We start from the raw sequence: 24,102 nt of genomic DNA on the forward strand, positions 1-24,102 counted from the left end.
CCTTGCTGAGTTTGCTGAGATAAGCTTGACCGGTTACTATTTTTAACAGTTTGAGAATGTTTCATGCTTATCACCTTGTAAGGAGTTGTTTTACACACAAGGGGCGCCGACCTGACATATTTTAGGAAGGAGCAGGGTATAAATAAAGAGAGAACTGATGTCTCAGTGTGAGTCTCCACTGAGATCACCCATGTATATACATGTTTGAGTTGTGTCTTTCTTTGCTTGCTGAAACGATTCTTTGACATATTTTTTGGTCCTCCGAGCCGGAGAGGAAATAACAACTGTTTTGTTGTGACTCCAAAGCAGAGATCTACACTGATTCCTGACGCCGTGGGGAGCCTGCACTGAAGTCTGTCGACAGCCCTCTCTAGGTAGAGGTGAAAGCCCAAGAGCGTAAAAAATTCGGGTCTTGGCCAGTGTTTTTATCAGTGGTCCATGGCGGTGGGATTCAGTGGAAATGGTCTCTCGAGCCTGAGTATAATAGCGTTTCAGTAAGGTAAAGAAATTCACTCGTATACACTCGCGTAAAACAAACAAACAAAAAAACGTTGTTCGCCTATAGCACGGGCTGGTAGAAAAGTGCAGGGATCCAAAATAGGTTCGCCACCGCACGGGCTGGTAGAAAAGTGCCGCTGAAAGGATCTGCGCGACTGTATATTAAATGTTTGTGTTTTTTGTGTGTTAAGAGTAAATCATTTTGACAGCACAGTACGCTGCTGGATTGCTCTTTTGTTACTGTCATTTTGTTTCCTGTCAGTAGCCAAAGTACTGGTGAGTAGAGGAGAAAGGTTGTGTTCCTCACATAAAACTGACACCGCTCCACGAATAGCGTAGGAGTAGAAGGGCGTGTTAGTTACCACTCCTGACTCTAATACCAGAGACGGCTCTGCAGTTTTGTTGTAATGGGTAATAAAGCTACAAAACTCACTGCTGACGAGCAGTGGCTAGAGAAAAAATGTCCAGGCGCCGGACAAATTAGTGCATGTAGATGGAGGAATCCAAAGAAAACCAAATGTCCCACGTGGGAAGGAAAATGTAGTCCCTCCGCATTAACGATATATGAAATATTATAATAGACTATTGTATATTTGTAGTATAGTAGTATATTGTAATATACTATTGATGTTATATAGAAATAAGAGAAAATAATTAAGAGATAATAATATTAATAATAATATTAATAATGACATGATATATGAGAAGAGGAAAATAGAGAAAATAACTAAACTAATCAGGTGCATAGAGGCGTTTGACCTGATTGAAATTCTGTCTTAAGAGATGAACAAAAATCGGCACCATTATCAGAGCAACAGAAATGGTTGAGGTGCGGAGCAATCCTACAGGATGATCTGATGGTATGTCATGGAACACCAATACTACCGAAGTCTTTACATAAAACAGTAGCTCTGGTGACACATGGAGTTACTCATGTGTCAACAGGAGGGATGGTATAATTAGTTAAAATATATAATATACTTTTCTATACTAAATTTTGACTTCGGCAGACTTCGGCAAAAGAATTTATAAGGCCATGCATGATTTGTCAAAAGCATAATACACAAGGTAACCTAAGACCAAGAAGAGGTCATTTTCCTGCACCACCTCACTCATTTCATACTATTCACACGGATTTCATTGAGCTAAATGAAAGCCAAGATTCAAAATACGCCTTAGTGATTATAGATGTGTTCTCAAAATGGCCAGAAATTTATCCTGTAAAAAAGGCAGATGCAATCTCTGTAACAAAATGCCTATGCAACCATTTTGTCCCAACATATGGCATACCGTCCCTGATAAGATCAGACAATGGAACACATTTTGTAAATGATGTGATTAGCAAGATCTCCGAAGCATTGGGATTTAGTATAAAAAATCACTGTGCCTACCATCCATAAAGTGCAGGGCTAGTGGAAAGAACAAATGGCACTATCAAACAAAGATTAAGGAAATGCATGGAAGAAACAGGGAGACCATGGCCTGAATGTATAGGTCTAGTGAAGATGTGGATGAGATTAACACAAGGTTCCCAAAACTTGATGCCGTTTGAAATAATTCATGGAAGACCTTTCCCCCTACCAATACTGAGTGAACCAGTAAACAAATCAGTTAGAGAGACCACTCTAGCAGAGTGGATGGCAAAGCTACTAGAAAATAAAGAAATTGTGTTAAACAACAAATTGCCGTGTGACTCTTCACCAGTATCTTGCAGGATCATACTAAGTGCTTTTAACCACGCCGACTGCATGCAAGATTTCTGAAAGACCATCCTGGATCCACCAAAGCCACTGTAAGAAAGTGAGTGAGAGCATAGACTAATAGACGCCCTGCCCTCTGGTGATCCGAAGGTGGAGGAAGGGCTGATCGGGTATATCCGCCCTTTGCTTCTTGCCTTTGGTCTACTTATCAGAGGGGTCAGGTGCGCCAGGTCACCATGAAGCTGCTCCTGATCTCACTGACCCTGGTAGTACTGGCAGCAGGATGCTTCCTACTATTCAATATGGACCAAAAGCATCACCAGAAGAAAGCTTGGACGCATGATAACTCACACCAGTACACAATGACATTTCCAATGGCACCTATTGGGTGCAGGGAATGGCCTGGCTATGTGGACAGCAGGCCTATTTCACTCTCCCCCAGAACTGGACAGGTATGTGTGCTCCAATCTTCATATCTGATCACACGTTTAAGATAACTACTGACGATACATCACTCAAAAGAGGGAAAAGATCAGTTGACACTCCAGATCCGAAACCACATGACCCAATATGGGGCTCTGACGTCCCACAGGAATTCAAGCTTTGGACTACAGGACAGAAAGTGCTGCACTCACTCTTTCCGTGGGTAGGCACAGGGAAAAATGCGCTGAGGATCGAGACATTGAACTACCGGTTTGGGCTATTCCTGAACGCATCATGTCAAATCAACGACCAGCAGAACGAGGAGATAGATGCCCTGCGAATAATGGTCATGCAACATCAAGTGGCGCTTGATATTGTGCTGGCTGAAAAAGGAGGATTATGTGTGCTTTTTAACACCACCTGTTGCACTTACATACTTGACAACATACATTCTAGTAATATGACGGATGCATTAAAAGTTCTAAAACGACTTCAGAATGTGCAGTCAAAGGAATATATAGACGGAGGTACAGATTGGTTGAAATGGTTGCTAAGTGACTCGTGGACTGTTTTGCTGTATAAAGGTCTAATATTCATAGGACTCTTACTTGTATTATTCTGTGTATTCTCCACATGTATTCTCCCTTGTCTCAGGAAGATGATTTCTAAAATGATTTCCACATCATTGACACCTTATGTTACTGTACCGATGGATGACAAAAATGATCTGAGTAACAGTGAAGATAACTTTGAAGACGAAGATGTTTATGTGTGAGAAGAAAATCTTAAAGACGACCTGTAAAGCTAGATTGCAATATAAGTAACACATAATGATGACATGTTTGAAAATGCTAGATGCAAGAGAACATGTTCTGAAACAAAGTGTGAAACATGTTTAAATGAGCTAAAACAGGAGGGAATGTTATAGGATTTTTTTTATGTATTCTGCTTTATTGTAGTTAAAAAACCCCTAGTTGTTTAGCTTCATTTAAATCTCCTATTTTTCTGTGTTTCATGACAAAGCTTGCATGAGAGAATACCACAGGTGCCTCCACCCTTGCTGAGTTTGCTGAGATAAGCTTGACCGGTTACTATTTTTAACAGTTTGAGAATGTTTCATGCTTATCACCTTGTAAGGAGTTGTTTTACACACAAGGGGCGCCGACCTGACATATTTTAGGAAGGAGCAGGGTATAAATAAAGAGAGAACTGATGTCTCAGTGTGAGTCTCCACTGAGATCACCCATGTATATACATGTTTGAGTTGTGTCTTTCTTTGCTTGCTGAAACGATTCTTTGACAAAGAGGGATGCCTATATATCATATCAACCCATGATATAAACTGTTCGCCTAAACCGAACTTCTCCAGTACCCGGAGCATATAGGCCCACTCGACCTGGTCAAACGCCTTTTCGGCATCTAAGCTCAGTACTGTGATCTTGGAAGCTCCCCAATGCCTATGATACATAATATTCATCAATCTTCGAACATTAAAGAAGGAAAACCTCTGAGGAATAAACCCAGTTTGATCCGGATGGATAATTGATCCAACATGTCCATTTAATCTGTTTGCCAAAATTTTAGTGAAAATTTTCATATCCAAATTCAACAAAGATATAGGTCGATAAGAGGAACATTCTGTTTCATCCTTTCCTTCTTTCAATAACAAAGAAATATTAGCTTCATATAGCGTACGAGGAAATCCTTGAGTATGGAAAGAATGCTTAAACATTCTCAATAAAAGCGGGGCCACCTTTTCAGAATATTTTTTATACAATTCAATGCCAAACCCATCTGGGCCTGGGGACTTTCCACTGGGGAATGACTTAATAGCTTTTGAAACTTCTTCAATAGTAATATCTGAGTTTAAAGCCTCTCGTGCAGCATCATTCATTTTCGGGAGATCCAACTTCCCTAACCAATCAGAAATATTGCCCCAAGATTTTGACATATAGAGCTCTTCATAATATTCTCTAAATCGCTCATTAATAGCTTTAGGGCTAATTAAAATTTCACCTGATCTTGATTTAATTTTATGTATAGCCCTACTGGCTTGTAGGCCTCTCAGCTGCCGAGAAAGAAGCTTATGGGGCTTATCTCCAAACTCAAAATGCTTCTGTCTGATCCTAAATAGCTGATCTGTTACTTGACTAGATAAAATTGTGTTATACTCAAACTTCCTTTTAATGATATCTTGAAACAAAGAGGGACAAGAAGAAACCTTATGGTCCTGTTCTAACTGTGTTAATTCAGTTTCTATTTCGAACAGGCGTTTCCGTCGTTCTTTTTTTAACGAAGATTCAAATGAAATAATTTCTCCTCGCATTACCACTTTAAATGTTTCCCATAGAATCGAATCAGAAACGTCTTGTTTATCATTAGTTTCCAAGAATTCTGATATTTTAGTTGTCATAAATTGGCAAAAGGATGTCTCAGACAGGAGTGACGGGTGAAAACGCCAGTTACCCTGTTGTTTCGTACCACAGAAGTCCAGGACTAAAGAGGTTGGAGAGTGATCCGAGATCAAGATATTATGATAAGTTGATCATACAACTTTAGACATCAATTTAGAGTCAAGCAAAAAATAATCTATTCTGGAGTACGATTTGTGCACTTGTGAAAAATAAGAGTAATCTCTACCAGTAGGGTTACACAGTCTCCAAACATCAACTAGGTTAGTAGAGCTCAAAATATTATTCAGAACAGTCGAAGCGTTAAACAACTGGGAGCTTTGAGTGGATCTATCCAAGTGTTTATCAAGTACACAATTAAAATCGCCTCCTAAAATTACATGAGTATCAGCGAGACTAGGTAATAAATTAAATATTTGTCGAAAGAAAGTTGGGCTATCAAAATTAGGACCATATAAATTCAATAAAGTAACGTGGGTTGCATGAATATGGCCCGTCACCAGGATAAATCGACCATTCGGATCACTAACCGTGGACTCATGTCTAAATGGAACTGTTCTACGGATCAATATAGCCACTCCACGGGCTTTACTAGAGAATGTCGACTGAAAAATCTGACTAGCCCAGGAGCACCTGAGGTGGTTTACCTGTCGTAAACCACCGCCTCTGTTCAAAGATGGTCGCTCACAGTGGACATAGATGGCCTCTTTCACTCCTCTTTCAAACCATCTGTCCTCTCAGAGGACAGAGGACAGATCTATGTCCACTGTGAGCGACCATCTTTGAACAGAGGCAGTGATTTACGACACCAACTGTCTGCCATCTATAATCCAGTTTTGAGTTCCCTCCCCAGACGCCTTAACGCCCACTCACATCCTGGGCCATCTGACCTCAGGAATTCACATGACAAGGTGGGGCCAGGTTTCACAATGAGCTCACCCGAAACCCTGGCTGATTAGGTACCACACCCGCTTTCACACCTTGGCTCATGTGATTAGAGGATCACCAGGGGGTCCTTTGTCCCTCTTTGGGGGATACTCCCACTGGGTTTAAATCTGGGACTCTCGGCCATTTGACCTTAGAACTGAAGAAGCTTCTCGGATGAGAGGTGAAACGTCTTCAAACAACTCAAAGAAGTCCAGACGCTTTTCTTTGCAAATTCCTTTGACTACGATGACCTGGATGACTGAGAACCTTCACAGACATTCGTGCTTTAAGGAATATTTCAGCATTTCTTCCCAAGCGATCAGAGGGACGTCAAATCATCAACCTTCACTCAGGAAAACGATCAATGTGAGCCCGACCTGCTTTTTGCCTTTAGGTAAGAACACGCATACACACACACAGATCTGTTAATTAAGAGTAGCTGGAAAATTAATCAGAGACTCCGACACATGACTGAGTTCATCACCAAAAGAAATGAAAACTGACAACGAGTGAAGTGATATGGGGGCGGGGCCACACAGAGGGCGCCGTGGGTCAAAGTGTTTGCACAGAATGTTTTCAGGATTTAACGATGAGCTGAAACGATCCTGAAACTGAAGCCAGAGAAGTTTCAGCAGCTAGAAACATGTAAACATAGAAAAACGTGAAGATAGAAACGTAAAAACAGAAACATGACCACAGAAACACAGGAAAATAGAAACATGTGAACACAGAAACACGTGACCATAGAAACACGTAAAAATACAGGGTGGGCCATTTATATGGATACACCGTAATAAAATGGGAATGGTTGGTGATATTAAAGTCCTGTTTGTGGCACATTAGTATATGTGAGGGGGAAAACTCCTCAAGATGGTTGGTGACCATGGTGGCCATTTAGAAGTCGGCCATCTTGGATACAACTTTTGTTTTTTCAATAGGAAGAGGGCCATGTGACACATCAAACTTATTGGTAATGTCACAAGAAAAACAATGGTGTGCTTGGTTTCAACGTAACTTTATTCTTTCATGAGGTATTTACAAGTTTCTGACCACTTATAAAATGTGTTCAATGTGCTGCCCATTGTGTTGGATTGTCAATGCAACCCTCTTCTCCCACTCTTCACACACTGATAGCAACACCGCAGGAGAAATGCCAGCACAGGCATCCAGTATCCGTAGTTTCAGGTGCTGCACATCTTGTATCTTCACACCATAGACAATTGCCTTCAGATGACCCCAAAGATAAAAATCTAAGGGGGTTAGATCGGGAGACCTTGGGGGCCATTCAACTGGCCCACGACGACCAATCCACTTTCCAGGAAACTGTTCATCTAGGAATGCTTGGACTTGGCACCCATCATGTGGTGGTGCACCATCTTGCTGGAAAAACTCAGTGAACGTGCCAGCTTCAGTGCATAAAGAGGGAAACACATTATCATGTAGCAATTTCAAATATCCAATGGCCTTGAGGTTTCCATTGATGAAGAATGGACCCACTATCGTTGTACCCCATATACCACACCATCACTTTTGTTGTTCCAACAGTCTTGGAGGGATCCATCCAATGTGGGTTAGTGTCAGACCAATAGCGGTGGTTTTGTTTGTTAACTTCACCATTCACATAAAAGTTTGCCTCATCACTGAACAAAATCTTCTGCATGAACTGAGGGTCCTGTTCCAATTTTTGTTTTGCCCATTCTGCAAATTCTGTGCGTCGATCTGGGTCATCCTCGTTGAGATGCTGCAGTAGCTGGAGTTTGTAAGGGTGCCATTTGTGAGTAGCTAATATCCGCCGAAGGGATGTTTGACTAATGCCACTCTCCAGTGACATGCGGCGAGTGCTACGCTGTGGGCTCTTGCTGAATGAAGCTAGGACAGCCACTGATGTTTCTTCATTAGTGACAGTTTTCTTGCGTCCACATTTTGACAAATCCAACACTGAACCAGTTTCACGAAACTTAGCAAGCAGTTTCCTGTCTGTAGCATGGGAGATGGGTGGTCTCGTAGGGTGTCTTGCATTGAAATCTGCTGCAATGACCTGGTTACTGCGTTCACCAGATATCAACACAATTTCGATCCGCTCCTCACGTGTTAACCTCTTCGACATGTCAATGGCTGTGAACAAAGAGAAACTTGTAAATAACTCATGAAAGAATAAAGTTACATTGAAACCAAGCACACCATTGTTTTTCTTGTGACATTACCAATAAGTTTGATGTGTCACATGGCCCTCTTCCTATTGAAAAAGCAAAAAGTTGTATCCAAGATGGCCGACTTCTAAATGGCCACCATGGTCACCACCCATCTTGAGGAGTTTTCCCCCTCACATATACTAATGTGCCACAAACAGGACTTTAATATCACCAACCATTCCCATGTTATTGCGGTGTATCCATATAAATGGCCCACCCTGTGGAAACATATGAAGACAGAAATGTGAAAATAAAAACACATGAACACAGAAACACATGACTCTAGAAACACATGAACACAGAAAAACGTGAAAATATAAACACGTGAACACAGAAACACATGAAAATAGAAACGTGAAAATAGAAACACATGACCATAGAAAAACACAAACACAGAAGCATGTAAAATTAGAAATACGTGAACGCAGAAACGCATGAAAATAGAAACACGTGAACACAGAAACGTGAAAATAGAAAGATGTGAACACAGAAACTGTCATGGTCCTGAGGCTGTGGACTCAGTGGTTTTGGTTTTTATTCTTATCTTATGTTTCAGGTTAATTCTTGTTAGGATTTCCTTGTTATTAGGTTTGGTTTCTGTTTTGTATTTTGAGCTCCTTTTGTTCTGTGTCTGCCCTGGTCCAACGTCTCTGTCTTCTCTCCCTGTTGCCATGTCTGATGTTTTGTGTTAAGCTCGTGTCTGTGCATACCTGTTTCCTGTTTTACTTTGATAGTTCATGTCCTGTGTGTAGTGTGTCTGGCTTTGCTTCCCCTTGTCTCATCAGCTCTGATTTCTCCCGGCTGTGTTTCTCTCCTGTCTCCCATTCCCTGATTGCTCCTGTGTGTGTATATAAGCCAAGTTATGGTTTCAGATTTGTTGGTTAGATTGTGGTTTGTTCATAGTTTCCGTCCGTCCCATCTCTGCTCTGTCTGTATTATCACCTCATGTAAATAAAGCCCACTCATTGCATCGCTAGTGCCTGCGATTGGGTCCTTTTCCCTTCAAACCCACACGACTGCTGCCGGAGCTGTGACAGAAGCATGTGACCATAGAAACACATTAAAATGGAAACGCGTGACCAGAGAAACAAGTGAACACAGAAATATGTGAAAATAGACACACATGACCATAAAAACGTGGAAATAGAAACACATGAACACAGAAACACGTAAAAATAGAAACATGTGACCATAGAAACATGAAAATAGAAACACGGGACCACAGAAACACATGACCACAGAAACAGGAAACGTGAAAATAGAAACACGGGACTATAGAAGCAGAGTTTTATTTTCTCCCCTCTGCTCTTCTCACCACGGAAAATAAAGATGAGTAAAGCCTTTAACTCCTAAGACCTGAGCTCTTTCATGGCATGCATTTTTAATTTCTCTTTGCTATTTAGGCTGATTGGGACCTGATGAATGTAAAAACAAAGAATTATCTTTTTACCTGATGTAGTTTCTGAGAAAAATGATATCCACATATGAGGACATTCGTTTTAAATTTCAATAGAACACTAAGCCACAATTGAGTAATGATGTCCAAAACTCTTTATTTGGTGTCTGAACACAGCAGCATTTTTCCTGAGTACAAAAACAAAATGAGAAATAACAACTGTGCCCCTTTGAGCAATATAGCTCATTTGGAGTGCTGCTAAAAGTTGCAGGAAGACATATGTCTGTAACAAAGTACAGCATCTTTTTGAAAGATTTCTGAACATCACATGAACTGCTACTTCAAACGTGGGAACATGTTTACACCTATGTGTGTAAAATTTAGTATTGTGGTAGACAACCCAAAATGTGATGTCCACATGTGGACGACAGGTCCTAGGAGGTTAATAAACGACTGTCCTTCTGATGGTGCCAGAAGAAAAGTTTAAAGGCTTCCACAGCTCAACAAGCTGTTTGAATCATACAGAAGTAAGAAAACCGTGTTCTTTAATTCCAGAAACATAATGCCGGTCTACTGAAAGATATTGATGAAGACACCTCGAGTAGTTTTTCTAAATTAATTCGCTCATTTCAAGTAAAAATATGTTCATATGCATCATCTTGTTCATTCTTGTTCATTTAAGGCTGGATGTAGTAGATGTTCCTTCCCTGCTAACCTCAACTAAACCTCTGACAGGATGTTCTCAGGGCTACAATGTGATTGGATATGAATGTAAATTCGTGCATCTCCAGTCTTTTCCAAGAATAGTACTTTTAGAAGAAAAGGAGAAACCTCAGCTGCTCTCAGGCTGTGAAATCTGTCTGCTGGGTCACAGCCTCAAAGAAGAACCTTAGATGTTTGATTGAAGGTCACATATGTTGCATGTTTTCTGTGAGGGTGAAGATGTTCCTGTTACAGCTGGTGGTGTGAAGGATGGAGTCAATGAGCGGGTCCTGCAGAGAGCATCATCAGTCTCAGTCTGTGCCGGCCTGCATTAGCAGCTCAGCATGGACTCCATTTGTTGTCTCTAACAGATCTGGGGCTTCCCTCTGAGGAGGTGGAGCTTCATCCGCCCTCCGTCACACAGTCGTTTATCTTAGCAGGCCTCCTCGGGGTCTCAGACTCTGAAAGAAATGGTCTTGTATGCAGTCCGCGTTTCAGAGCATTATGCTTCAGTGTCTGTGTCCCTGCAGTCAGACAGCAGGGTGGAGCTTTCACTGACTCTGATGCTTATTTAAAGCTTCTCAGGCTGCCTTTGAGAAGAGGCTCAGACTCCAGATCAGCGCTGCCAGCTGCTTTTATGTGCAACACACAAACAGGCTAGATGTTTCTCTTTAAGCTGTTCTTTCATGCTCTGAAAATGATGTGCAGCAGTGCCCCCTGGTGTGTGGATGCAGGAGTCCACAGTGTGTTTGCCTGTGAAACCAGCTGCTAATTAATCAAACCTATAACCTGAATCATAGAAATTATTAGCAGCTTGTAAGCTCTGAGCATCAAAAACAGAACACCATATGGAGAATCAATGACGTAAACTGGGTTTATATATTTAATGATGAAAGAACTTCATGAAACTACGATCCTGGTCACATGACCCGTTTGAAAGCATTAAATTGGGTTTTTAAAGTCTGAAGACCCGAGCTCAGAGTTTATTCTCATCAAAACCTGCAAAACCATCATCACCATCATGAAGTGAGATATATGCTGTGGTGATGATCAGGATAATATTGGGCCTGAATGCACAGGCAGAAGTGACGCTCAGCACTTCCTGTCGGGCTCTTGAGGTCAGGGTCATAAATCTGCTGCTGATTGCGTCACCTTTCTGCTGACACAGCACGTCCTCGGGGCTTTTACTGCAGCCGGACCTTCACTTCCTGCTCTGGCGACCTTGGTATCTTCGGTTATCTCTACACACCTTCCTTCTATAAATCCTTCCAGTACCCCCAGTAGTAGAGCATACTGTAATCAAACAGGATTCAGGATTAAAGCAAATGTGAAAACTTGTAGAGATTTAGTTACAGTGCAGATTTACATGAAATCAGAGAAGAAGCTGATAAAATTGTTTTTGCTTGCTTTAAATAAAATACCCATCAGCGAGCACGAGCTAAATCAGTCTGACACCAGGAGACGTTTCTGGGTCCAAACAGCCAAACCAGTCAGATCCTTTCAGCTCTCACACAATGATCAGTTTATTCTAAATATCAGAGATGTTTGGCGGGCGGGTGAGGTAAGGGCAGATGATGATGTACTGGTGGCTAACTAATGAGCTATGGATAGGCTAACAGGAAGACATTAACAGGAATATGGAGGTTGAGGGTTAAATTGTTCACATTGAGGGTCCCTGACGGGCAGGAAGAAGACGCCAACGATGGACTGAAGTCCAGCAGAGAGAATGTCTGAGGCGATCCATCCGCAGCACGAGGTCAGCCATGAATCTGCTGCTGATCCTCACGTCCACACTGAGAAGGATTCTTTTCGGATATTTGGTGTTCGGGACACCATGAGTCCCACGGCTGCAGTTACATTGTGCTTCCTTTAAACTCGGAGCTAGAGCGACCACAGAGGATTTTCTGTTCAATAAAAGAGACAGAGATGGGAGGCTCATCCAGCGCTGGAGATGCTCGGACTGGAAACACTTTAATCCGTCGGGCTGTCAGTGAACAAGGCTGTTCTAATTCAGCTAACAAAAACTGGCGGTCAGTGCTCATTTTAAAGATTTCAGTATTTACAAGTAATAATTTACAATTTTTCCTTCCATACATGATCTAAATACTTCCTGCATACCAGGAGAAAATTATTTTCTCTGGACATACATACTTAAATACACATAACAACAAGATGGAGGGGAGAAAGAGTTTAAAGAGGCGAGTGAAGAAACACAAGTGATTCAGACTTTGTGACATTATTGTGTTCAGCAGAGCGAGCAGCGACTCGGTGACCAGAGTGATCATCATAATAATCACAGCTACCCGCTCTGCAGAGCGAGCGAGAGCGAAGAGCAGAGCTGGCTTGGCCCAGCAGAGACGTGAGCCACTCTGATGTTCATGCATTGATATAAAAAAAAAAACTGACAAAGGAGTTCAGTGTCAAACATTCACCAGGACAGGAAGTGGACCTCCAGATCTCCCAATCAAAGTTCACAGCAAATACAGAAACATGAACTCCATCAAATTAGATGATCAAAGGAAACAATGAGAAGTCTGAGAGGACGGCGTTATCAGAGACTGCAGGCCTGCCTGCATCGACATGCACACAAATACTGACAACAAACTGAAAACAACTACAGAACAGGTGAGTGCAGTGGTCACACACAGGTTAGTCCCTGTGAATCCCAGCCAGGAGCCAGCCTCCTTTTAATGGGAACGTTTTTCCAAACATCAATAAAACCACAAACTGTAGCGTGTGGAATATACAGGATGTATATGACGTATCTGTGTGTGCTACAGAGTTTAACGTGTATTCATGGGAGCCTGTGGTCACGCCTCAAAGGCGGCTGTGGCTCGGCAGGGGCTGTTATTCGCCCTCGCCACAGGCTTAAAGAGATTTTCAGAAACTACATCAGTTATGTCCTTGCACTGGTGCCGGGTTTCGTGTGTCCGAAACACGTGTGTGCAGATGTGTTTCTGACCTTCAGCGCTGTGGTGTCAGCCAGAGCAGCAGCCTGTCGGTTCAGCTGGGACGCCATGATGTGGCAGCGCTGGCACAGTCTACGTAGCTCCTCCTCCTCAGGCTTCCCATAGCGGCTCAGCTCGCCGGCCGACAGGGAGCCTTCGGGATTGGGCCGAGATGCGCAGCTCCTCCTCACCTCCTCCTCCTCATCCTCTCCTGCAGAGTGAAGGCGCTTCCTGCGACACGTAGAGCCCAGAGGAAGAGGCGTGTCCCCCTCCACCACCTGCAGACAGGTGTGCATCTATACATTTAATGTGGAGTGTGTAGTACAGGCCATGCATTCAGAGACACAGAAGTATAAGGATATAAATACTGAGCACACGTGACAGAAAGGGAGCAATAGACTGTTGATCACTCATACCAGTAGAAACTGTCTCTACTTTCAGCTCTAACTTTTGTCTTGTCTGTTGGTCTCGGGTTTTCTACTTTCAATAGAAAACATCTTTAATCTAAACTGACCAGGTAAACTGTGCGTGAACAGCATTCCACTGAGAACTCAGAAGTGTGGATACCTGAAGAACAGAAGGAACCAAACCCCCGGCGTGCTCAAGTCATGTGGCATCCTCTGCTGAAACGAGTCGGGTTTTGGTCAGAGTAAAATGGGTTGTTGTGATTGGTCAGGAATTGGCTACAACAGCACATATTTATTCTGTTGTTTATCAAAATATTTATTTTAATCATTAATTAAAACGAAAACAGGTAGTGGTGCAACGGATCACGGTTGATCCATAATCCGAACCGATCCCACTCCACGGTTCGGGACGCACGTGATCCGAAGATTTGAAAAAGAAAGAAAGAAAGAAAGTATGTGTATGGTGCACGTGGTCAGTCTGTCAAGCGATAGTTATGCCCAGTTATGCCCGGTCCAAGGGGAGGAGCAGAGGAGTTTGGGGCATTTAAGCAGCCCTTTGCTCCCCAATCCGATCGGGCTAAAGCTATTACAAAAGCTACTGGGGTGTTTAGCTGCAGATGGGAGGCCATATTCCCTTGTGCAAAACAAGGGGTTTAAACTATGATGAACGTGCTTGAGCCACGCTATGATATCTCGTTGTGCGTCCGCTTCAGTGACAAGATCGTACCCAGGTGTGTATGAGCAGGAAAAGTTTAAAGTTATGGCTGAACTGTATCAGGCATCTTTTGTTGCCCAACTACAAATGGGTGGACCTCCAGGTCAACGGAAAGCTACGTGTCCGTGACCGCTCATTATGTCACAGCGGAGTGGTAGATACAATGCCCTGTACTGCCCTATACTGCACCTTAATTTGTTTTTATAATAATAATAATACTAATAATAATACTAATAATAATAATAATAATAATTATATATATGTGTATATATATACACATATATATACATATATATAATGTGTATACATGTATACATATGTATATATGTGTGTGTGTGTGTATATATGTATATATATGTGTGTGTGTGTGTGTATGTATATATGTATGTATATATATATACATATATATATACATACATACGTATGTATGTATGTATGTATGTATGTATGTATTAGAGATGGACCGATCCGATATTACGTATCGGTATCGGTCCGATACTGACGTAAATTACTGGATCGGATATCTGTGAGAAATTAAAAATGTAATCCGATACATTAAATATAAAAAAAAAAAAACACCTCACAAAACTTGCGACACGGCGTAACTCGGCTCATAACCGTAGCACGTCGGAGCAGTATGCCTCATGTGATAGAGCGGCTGTGTGTATTTGTAGCCTCGCTACCAAACCAGCATTTCATCTCCGAGGAAGTTATCCCAGAGAGAAGTAAAGCAAGTGTGTAAGTTCATCTCTGAATGTTTGTAAAGCGTTCCCATGTTAAGCTTAACAACCGATATATGGAGCGACTTCCTCTCTCTCCCTCACCTTCCTGCTGCTACTTCAATCGTGAAACTGCTTAATGATCAGCTGATCGGCTTTTCTGTCCCGAGTCCGTCTCTCTTCTTTGTTTTTGGCCCACTTTGCACCAGAAAGAGGAAACCAGCGGCTGAACAACAGCAGCACGTTTAACCTTGATAAGCTGCTGTTAGAATTTTTATTTAATATTACTTTCTACACCAGGATCCTTTTCACGTAGCTGACGGCTGGTAACTGTGCAGGGGCGGATCTAGCAAAGTTTAGCCAGGGGGCCGATAGGGCATGAACAGGGAAAAGGGGCACAAAGACATACTTTTCTTTCTTATTCTCATTTAAAATGTCTAGCTTTTAATAAATAATTATCTGAATCTTACACCCAAAGTTTTAATCTGATGTAAAATGTATAGAAGTCCATTACTGTATATAGTAACTGTTAAGTCTAATATACCCTAGTAAGCTATAGTACTTTTTCCTTTGGGAAAGTACCATCTGTGCAGTCTGCAATTCTGTTGAAGAAAGATGTTGAATCTATTTAATTATTCTTGAAAAATAATTTAATTCTGTGCATTTTTTTTCACCCTGCATCAAATTAAAGTTGATTACATCGATTAAGCATCATGAGGTGGAGGGTGGGGGGTGGTTCCCCATTTTTTTTTGCTGGGAGTTTGCAACCCTATTAGTTAGGTTGATTAATATTTCTGCTAAGTACTCTTTAAAATACCAGAAGAGGAAGGATGGAGTAGGTTTAAGTTTATTAGATTGATCAGTTTTGCTGAAATATAAAATATTTTGGGTGCAGTGTATTTTTTACATACAGGTATAACAGAATAGCTTTAGTGTTATTGTTTATTTAAACTTGAGTATGAACTTATACAAAATGCAGCAAGATATTAAAAAAACAGTTTTATTGATTAAAAGACACACTATATCGGATTCATATCGGTATCGGCAGATATCCAAATTTATGATATCGGTATCGGTATCGGACATAAAAAAGTGGTATCGTGCCATCTCTAGTATGTATGTATGTATGTGTGTGTGTGTGTGTGTGTGTGTGTGTGTGTATGTATGTATGTGTGTGTGTGTGTATATATGTGTATGTGTGTATATGTATATACAGTGGCTTGCAAAAGTATTCGGCCCCCTTGAACTTTCCCACATTTTGTCACATTACAGCCACAAACATGAATCAGTTTTATTGGAATTCCACATGAAAGACCAATACAAAGTGGTGTACACGTAAGAAGTGGAACGGAAATCATACATGATTCCAAACATTTTTTACAAATAAATAACTGCAAAGTGGGGTGTGCGTAATTATTCAGCCCCCTTTGGTCTGAGTGCAGTCAGTTGCCCATAGACATTGGCTGATGAGTGCTAATGACTAAATAGAGTGCACCTGTGTGTAATCTAATGTCAGTACAAATACAGCTGCTCTGTGACAGCTTTAGAGGTTGTCTAAGAGAATATTGGGAGCAACAACACCATGAAGTCCAAAGAACACACCAGACAGGTCAGGGATAAAGTTATTGAGAAATGTAAAGCAGGCTTAGGCTATAAAAAGATTTCGCAAGCCTTGAACATCCCACGGAGCACTGTTCACGTGATCATTCAGAAATGGAAGGAGTATGGCACAACTGTAAACCTACCAAGACAAGGCCGTCCACCTAAACTCACAGGCCGAACAAGGAGAGCACTGATCAGAAATGCAGCCAAGAGGCCCATGGTGACTCTGGACGAGCTGCAGAGATCTACAGCTCAGGTGGGGGAATCTGTCCATAGGACAACTATTAGTCATGCACTGCACAAAGTTGGCCTTTGGAAGAGTGGCTAGAAGAAAGCCATTGTTAACAGAAAACCATAAGAAGTCCCGTTTGCAGTTTGCCACAAGCCATGTGGGGGACACAGCAAACATGTGGAAGAAGGTGCTCTGCTCAGATGAGACCAAAATGGAACTTTTTGGCCAAAATGCAAAACGCTATGTGTGGCGGAAAACTAACACTGCACATCACTCTGAACACACCATCCCCACTGTCAAATATGGTGGTGGCAGCATCATGCTCTGGGGGTGCTTCTCTTCAGCAGGGACAGGGAAGGTGGTCAGAGTTGATGGGAAGATGGATGGAGCCAAATACAGGGCAATCTTGGAAGAAAACCTCTTGGAGTCTGCAAAAGACTTGAGACTGGAGCAGAGGTTCACCTTCCAGCAGGACAGCGACCCTAAACATAAAGCCAGGGCAACAATGGAATGGTTTAAAACAAAACATATCCATGTGTTAAAATGGCCCAGTCAAAGTCCAGATCTAAATCCAATCGAGAATCTGTGGCAAGGTCTGAAAACTGCTGTTCACAAACGCTGTCCATCTAATCTGACTGAGCTGGAGCTGTTTTGCAAAGAAGAACGGGCAAGGATTTCAGTCTCTAGATGTGCAAAGCTGGTAGAGACATACCCTAAAAGACTGGCAGCTGTAATTGCAGCAAAAGGTGGTTCTACAAAGTATTGACTCAGGGGGCTGAATAATTACGCACACCCACTTTTCAGTTATTTATTTGTAAAAATGTTTGGAATCATGTATGATTTTCATTCCACTTCTCACGTGTACACCACTTTGTATTGGTCTTTCACGTGGAATTCCAATAAAATTGATTCATGTTTGTGGCTGTAATGTGACAAAATGTGGAAAAGTTCAAGGGGGCCAAATACTTTTGCAAGCCACTGTATGTATACAGGGAGTGCAGAATTATTAGGCAAGTTGTATTTTTGAGGAATAATTTTATTATTGAACAACAACCATGTTCTCAATGAACCCAAAAAACTCATTAATATCAAAGCTGAATGTTTTTGGAAGTAGTTTTTAGTTTGTTTTTAGTTTTAGCTATTTTAGGGGGATATCTGTGTGTGCAGGTGACTATTACTGTGCATAATTATTAGGCAACTTAACAAAAACAAATATATACCCATTTCAATCAATTATTTATTTTACCAGTGAAACCAATATAACATCTCCACATTCACAAATATACATTTCTGACATTCAAAAACAAAACAAAAACAAATCAGCGACCAATATAGCCACCTTTCTTTGCAAGGACACTCAAAAGCCTGCCATCCATGGATTCTGTCAGTGTTTTGATCTGTTCACCATCAACATTGCATGCAGCAGCAACCACAGCCTCCCAGACACTGTTCAGAGAGGTGTACTGTTTTCCCTCCTTGTAAAGCTCACATTTGATGATGGACCACAGGTTCTCAATGGGGTTCAGATCAGGTGAACAAGGAGGCCATGTCATTAGTTTTTCTTCTTTTATACCCTTTCTTGCCAGCCACGCTGTGGAGTACTTGGACGCGTGTGATGGAGCATTGTCCTGCATGAAAATCATGTTTTTTTGAAGGATGCAGACTTCTTCCTGTACCACTGCTTGAAGAAGGTGTCTTCCAGAAACTGGCAGTAGGACTGGGAGTTGAGCTTTACTCCATCCTCAACCCGAAAAGGCCCCACAAGCTCATCTTTGATGATACCAGCCCAAACCAGTACTCCACCTCCACCTTGCTGGCATCTGAGTCGGACTGGAGCTCTCTGCCCTTTACCAATCCTGCCACGGGCCCATCCATCTGGCCCATCAAGACTCACTCTCATTTCATCAGTCCATAAAACCTTAGAAAAATCAGTCTTGAGATATTTCTTGGCCCAGTCTTGACGTTTCAGCTTGTGTGTCTTGTTCAGTGGTGGTCGTCTTTCAGCCTTTCTTACCTTGGCCATGTCTCTGAGTATTGCACACCTTGTGCTTTTGGGCACCCAGTGATGTTGCAGCTCTGAAATATGGCCAAACTGGTGGCAAGTGGCATCTTGGCAGCTGCATGCTTGACTTTTCTCAGTTCATGGGCAGTTATTTTGCGCCTTGGTTTTCCACACGCTTCTTGCAACCCTGTTGACTATTTTGAATGAAACGCTTGATTGTTTGATGATCACGCTTCAGAAGCTTTGCAGTTTTAAGACTGCTGCATCCCTCTGCAAGATATCTCACTATTTTTGACTTTTCTGAGCCTGTCAAGTCCTTCTTTTGACCCATTTTGCCAAAGGAAAGGAAGTTGCCTAATAATTATGCACACCTGATATAGGGTGTTGATGTCATTAGACCACACCCCTTCTCATTACAGAGATGCACATCACCTAATATGCTTAATTGGTAGTAGGCTTTCGAGCCTATACAGCTTGGAGTAAGACAACATGCATGAAGAGGATGATGTGGACAAAATACTCATTTGCCTAATAATTCTGCACTCCCTGTATATATAATGAGGCTTGAGTTGAATGTTTTAATAGGCAAAAAATACTTAAATAAGTTAATAAGTAAATGTTAAAATTTTTTCTTTTTTTCTTTTTTTGCTGATCTGAAAATTGATCCGATCCAAACTGTGAGATTTTTGATCCGTTGCACCACTAAAAATAGGGCAATCAGGTTGTTTTCATCAAGTCAAACAGAGCGAGACATGAAAGCCGCTTCCTCTTCAAAATAAAAGTACAGCAAAGCAAGTTTGACACATTTATACGTGAATTATACTTCTGTGTGAAATATACGTCGCCATAACCGGAACGCCATTTTAACCCTACACCGTAACCTGACGTGCACCTCGGGAGAAAAGCAACTCCACACCGACATGTGCCGAAAAGACTTGAGTTTCAGTTCGGACTGAAGTTTGTCTGAATCAAGCTTTCGAAATGATGCCAAGCACATTCAGCAGTGAGCTCAGCGTACACCTAGGACGGATGTTTGTGATCACCTGTCTCACGTGTGAGCAGGATCAGAGTGGTTTGCGTTGTGTGATACTCACCGTGTATCTCCTGTAGTCCGGCCCGCATCGCTGAGCCGTGTTCCAGTACTGTGAGTACATCTCTGCTTAACGAGTGCTCTGTTATGAACTCTCTGGCTCGATTTTCCTTCAGCCTCTGAGGAAATCTGTGCTTCCACTGCAGAATAAAGGGACGCAGGGTGAGCGCGGGCTGTGGGAGGAGAATGATGTCGCTGAAGCGTGAACCTTCACACTGTGGGACGGGACAGGACAGGCTCTGACATGGGCTTACATAACGGCTCATCAGCACACTTCAGCTACATAATGCTGATGGTGCTCTAACACCAACCAAAGGAGTTTAAAGTGGGGTAGAGGTCAGAGAGCGAGGAGCCGGTCCTGAGGTCATGACACCAGGTCCGGGATTAACACCTCTGTCTTGACTCTGCAGGTGGGAATGCCTTCAGGTTCTTGTTCCTGGGGGGTGGGGGTGGGAGGAGCTGGAGACAACAGACAGGGTGGTGTAGCTGCTGTGAAGCTGTCACTGACTGAAAGCAGGCGAGGGTGAATGTAAGTGGCGGTGAGCCTCCTTTGAAGGGTGCTGGTGCTCAGCCTCGACTCACTGAGAAGGAGAACCACTGTGCCTCCTCACAGCATGGACGCAGGCCTGCAGGTGGAGGTAGAATCAGAACTTCCTGCTGTGGAAACTAGAATCATCATTATTATTTCAACCTTTGCCTCCATAATCTTCAGGTAATCAGTATTTATACTGGAATATGACCCGAGTCAGACCCGAGCGAGGCCTCAGAGCATCTGCTAAGTGTTGCAGGTTTAACCTCTGGGGGGCAGATTACTGTTGATTCATCGTGATAAACAAGACTGAGTGGAACTGGGGTCACAGAATAAATATTTTTCATGTCCGTTTTTTATTGTAAGATTTGTTGATTTCGTCTCTTGACTCTTGACTGACTAGCGAACTGTCCCTTTAGTCTCGTGTTTAGTTTCAGGCTGCTCCTCTTGTCTTGTGGTCTCGATTGTCCTCACCTGTGTCTGTAACCTTCTGTGCGTACAGCCTGTTATCTCTGTCCTTTGTCGCTCTGCGATTTCTGTATTTTTCCTTCTGATTCTTTTAATTTTATTTCTTGTAATTTGGACTTCATTATGGACTCTTACAGGACATGCCCTGCGATCAGATAACAATAATGAAAAAGTTGGAGTTGGAGAAAAACTGGATGCAGAGAGTCGTTTTACACCCGAGCTGAAGGAACATAAGGCCTTTCCACCGTTAGACGTCCTGCAGTTCATTAGATGCATGAATAAGAAAATGTGTCCTATGTGAAAAAGAGAATAAATCAATGTCTCGCTCCCCTTTTGTGATTGGTTTATATGGTCGATGTCATGTCTGAACTGATCTGACTGGGAGTCGTATCACAGCTCATATTCTCACTCTGAGGTTAGACATTTAGCTGCTGATTGGCTCCATCTAGTGGCCAAACAATAGAACTCCATCATCTGCTGTGAGCAAATACTTTTCTGCAGGTTTTGATGGTATTTTATGTTAGATTTGTATTGTTTATTGCCATTTATGCTTAGAAATATTTACTCATATATGCTTAAAAGTATATAATCAATTGTGTAGTGATAGGAGGTTTGATACTTAATAGTCTGTAACAACTCTGTGTAGCATGAAGAGGGGAGTGTGTTCACTCCTCTTCAGAGTGTTCTGGCATAGATCACACACCTCCTAGGAGAAGTCGTATCTTCTCTTGCTGATATATGGTATAGCAAACACACGTATATCTGTTTGAGTCTAAGAGCCTTTTGTTTAGATGGACCGCTAGACTCCTGGCACCAGCTTTGGGGAGTCACATTCCCCACACACACACACACACACACACACACACACACACACACACACACACACACACACACACACACACACACACACACAGGGTATCCTTTGTTCACATGTATACCTATGTAAGAGGTCATATGTTAATGAACTTATGCATATTCATGTAACCACAATAAAAGAGCAGTGTTACGGGGGTGCGGACGAGAGCAACTGGGGTCAAGCGAAGGAACGGCGCCTGTCCAGTTCTCTCCCGTGCACGTGAAACATAAAGAACTTGCCTACTTGTGTCTTGCTTTGCTGTGTAATTACATTGTCTTCAACGTTCCAGCGAATAGGTTCAAGCTACAAACCTATCATTTTACACTCTGCAGTTATGAGGGTGTGATGGCGTCCTCAGATAGACTCACCTGAGGTGGCCTCAGCATTCTTCCAGGATACTGCACACGATTCTACTGTAGAACTGTGAGCCGCAGTTGTTTTAAAAGATTGCATGTCCATGTTTTTAGGGAAAGGTTTATGATTTCACAACTGTACAACACGACAGTGATCTAAGTTTAAACAACCAGCAGTAAGTTTCACAACTGGTGTCACAGCTTTGAAGGAGTTAGCTGAAGCATGGAGCCGATGACAATCTCCTTAAAGTAGTCAAAAGGGCAATGGTCCGGACTCAGAGCAGATGGCATCAAAGGCATCAAAGGCTGGAGGCGAGACACGAGTTAGTGCCGTGACTGCTGTTCTGGCTAAGAGTAGGTCAGTTAACTCTGTTTGTTCTGAGTAGGAGGGACAGTCTGGATCTACAGCAGCTTCGGCGTTGGGGTTCACTGTTGATGAACTGAATACTGCAAACAATAATGATAGCTTTTATCAGTGGATCTGCTGTTGAGATGGCCGAGATGGTTGAGATGGTCAACAGTGTGAAGTTCCTGGGTGTGCACATGTCAGATGGCCTCTCCTGCAACCTGAACACCACCACTGTAATGAACCGCTGATCTGTACCATAAGTCATCCTTGCGGGGGTTGTCGGAACTGTATGCGCAGTCGCACTAAGGACAGATGTGCTCAGAGGCATGCCCCGTAACGTGTATGAGCAGTCTGTCGTGCGGCAGGAATAAGTTGTACAAAGTCCATGTAAGTTACGATAATACCTTGAAAAGTATGATGTGTGTTTCTAATGTAAGGTATGTTGCTGCGTTTGTATTGTGAGCTATCTGAAAACCTTTTTGTTCTGTACTTACGTTACTTACATCCATGTGCTATTTTTTAGCTTAGACATGTGTGTCATGCAAGCTAGCAGCATCCCATGAGAAACGGGCCGAAGTGTTTAAGTGTTCACCGGAGTTTGCACCCTTGGCAAGCGGACTGAGGTATGTGATGAGAGGTGATCTGTTGTTATATTTTATTTAACCGAACTGTGTAACCCCTTGATGCTGTTTGAAGTAACCCCTTTTTGTTTTATTTAATCTGTGACTGTATATCTCAGAATTACTTGTTTGAACTTACCTGAATTAACTTGAGCTCATTGTTGTTATTGCTCATTGTTATACTTCAAAAGGACTGTACGGGTATCAATTTTTTCTTATTTTATAGTTTTCACGGTGCTCAATGTCCAGAGAATGAGGCGTGTGTGGTGAGGAAATAAATGGCTGCACCCGTTAGAGACTCTTCTGTCATTCTTGATGCCAAGGGCTGCTACAACCACTATCATGAAGAAAGCCCAATAACATCTTCACTTTCTTAGGAAACTGAAGAAGGCCAGTTTCCCTCCTTCCATCCTCACATCATTTTACCAGGGAACCACTGAAAGGGTCGTCTGCTGCTACATCTCTGGTGCGGGAACTGCACCTTCACTGAAAAGAAGTCTGTAGCAGATAGTGAGGACAGCAGAGAGGATCATTGGAGGCCCTCTCCCACCCATCTCCAAACTCACATCATCTGACGTGCAAACAGCAGGGTAAAGGACACTTCACAAACTTCCAAAAATCCACTACAAACTGGGCCTGGGAACAATATGCTTATTTGCACACCTGAGTCACATAGTTACTGAACACATCTACATAATGCTATATTGCACATTTTGCATCTTGCATGTCTTCGTCCTGTCTTGTCTACAATATCGTGACTCATAACCTGAACCTGTTATTCAATACCTACTGCACAATCCACTTTGTATTGTCTCTGCCTGTCTTTTTATGTATTGTACATAGATATAGTTAGTTATAGTACCTTTCTTAGTGAGTTATTATTTATTTGCAATTTCTAGTTTTATATCTCTTGGAGATATATTTTGTTATCTTCATATAAATGCACCATGGGGGGAGGGGTTG

General features: G+C 42.2%; 1 protein-coding gene and 1 long non-coding RNA gene across 2 annotated transcripts in view; one reads left to right on the forward strand and one right to left on the reverse strand.

The window, feature by feature from the left end:
* Nucleotides 1-20,075, reverse strand: part of LOC120432995 (kinesin-like protein KIF26A) — a 53,311-nt gene extending 33,236 nt beyond the window's left edge. The window contains exons 1-2 of the mRNA XM_039598434.1: nt 19,969-20,075; nt 13,212-13,475 (exon numbers count right to left, since the gene is read on the reverse strand). Of these exons, the coding sequence (XP_039454368.1) occupies nt 13,212-13,475; nt 19,969-20,028 (324 nt within the window). The 5' untranslated portion in view covers nt 20,029-20,075. The remainder of the gene's footprint in view (nt 1-13,211; nt 13,476-19,968) is intronic.
* Nucleotides 20,076-22,489: 2,414 nt separating this feature from the next.
* Nucleotides 22,490-23,433, forward strand: LOC116335132. Its single transcript, XR_004200618.2, has 3 exons — nt 22,490-22,906; nt 23,043-23,142; nt 23,366-23,433. It is a non-coding gene; the product is annotated as an uncharacterized LOC116335132 (long non-coding RNA).
* Nucleotides 23,434-24,102: the final 669 nt, after the last annotated feature.

Source organism: Oreochromis aureus, linkage group 15 (genome assembly GCF_013358895.1).
Source record: "Oreochromis aureus strain Israel breed Guangdong linkage group 15, ZZ_aureus, whole genome shotgun sequence".
Taxonomy (NCBI): domain Eukaryota; kingdom Metazoa; phylum Chordata; class Actinopteri; order Cichliformes; family Cichlidae; genus Oreochromis; species Oreochromis aureus.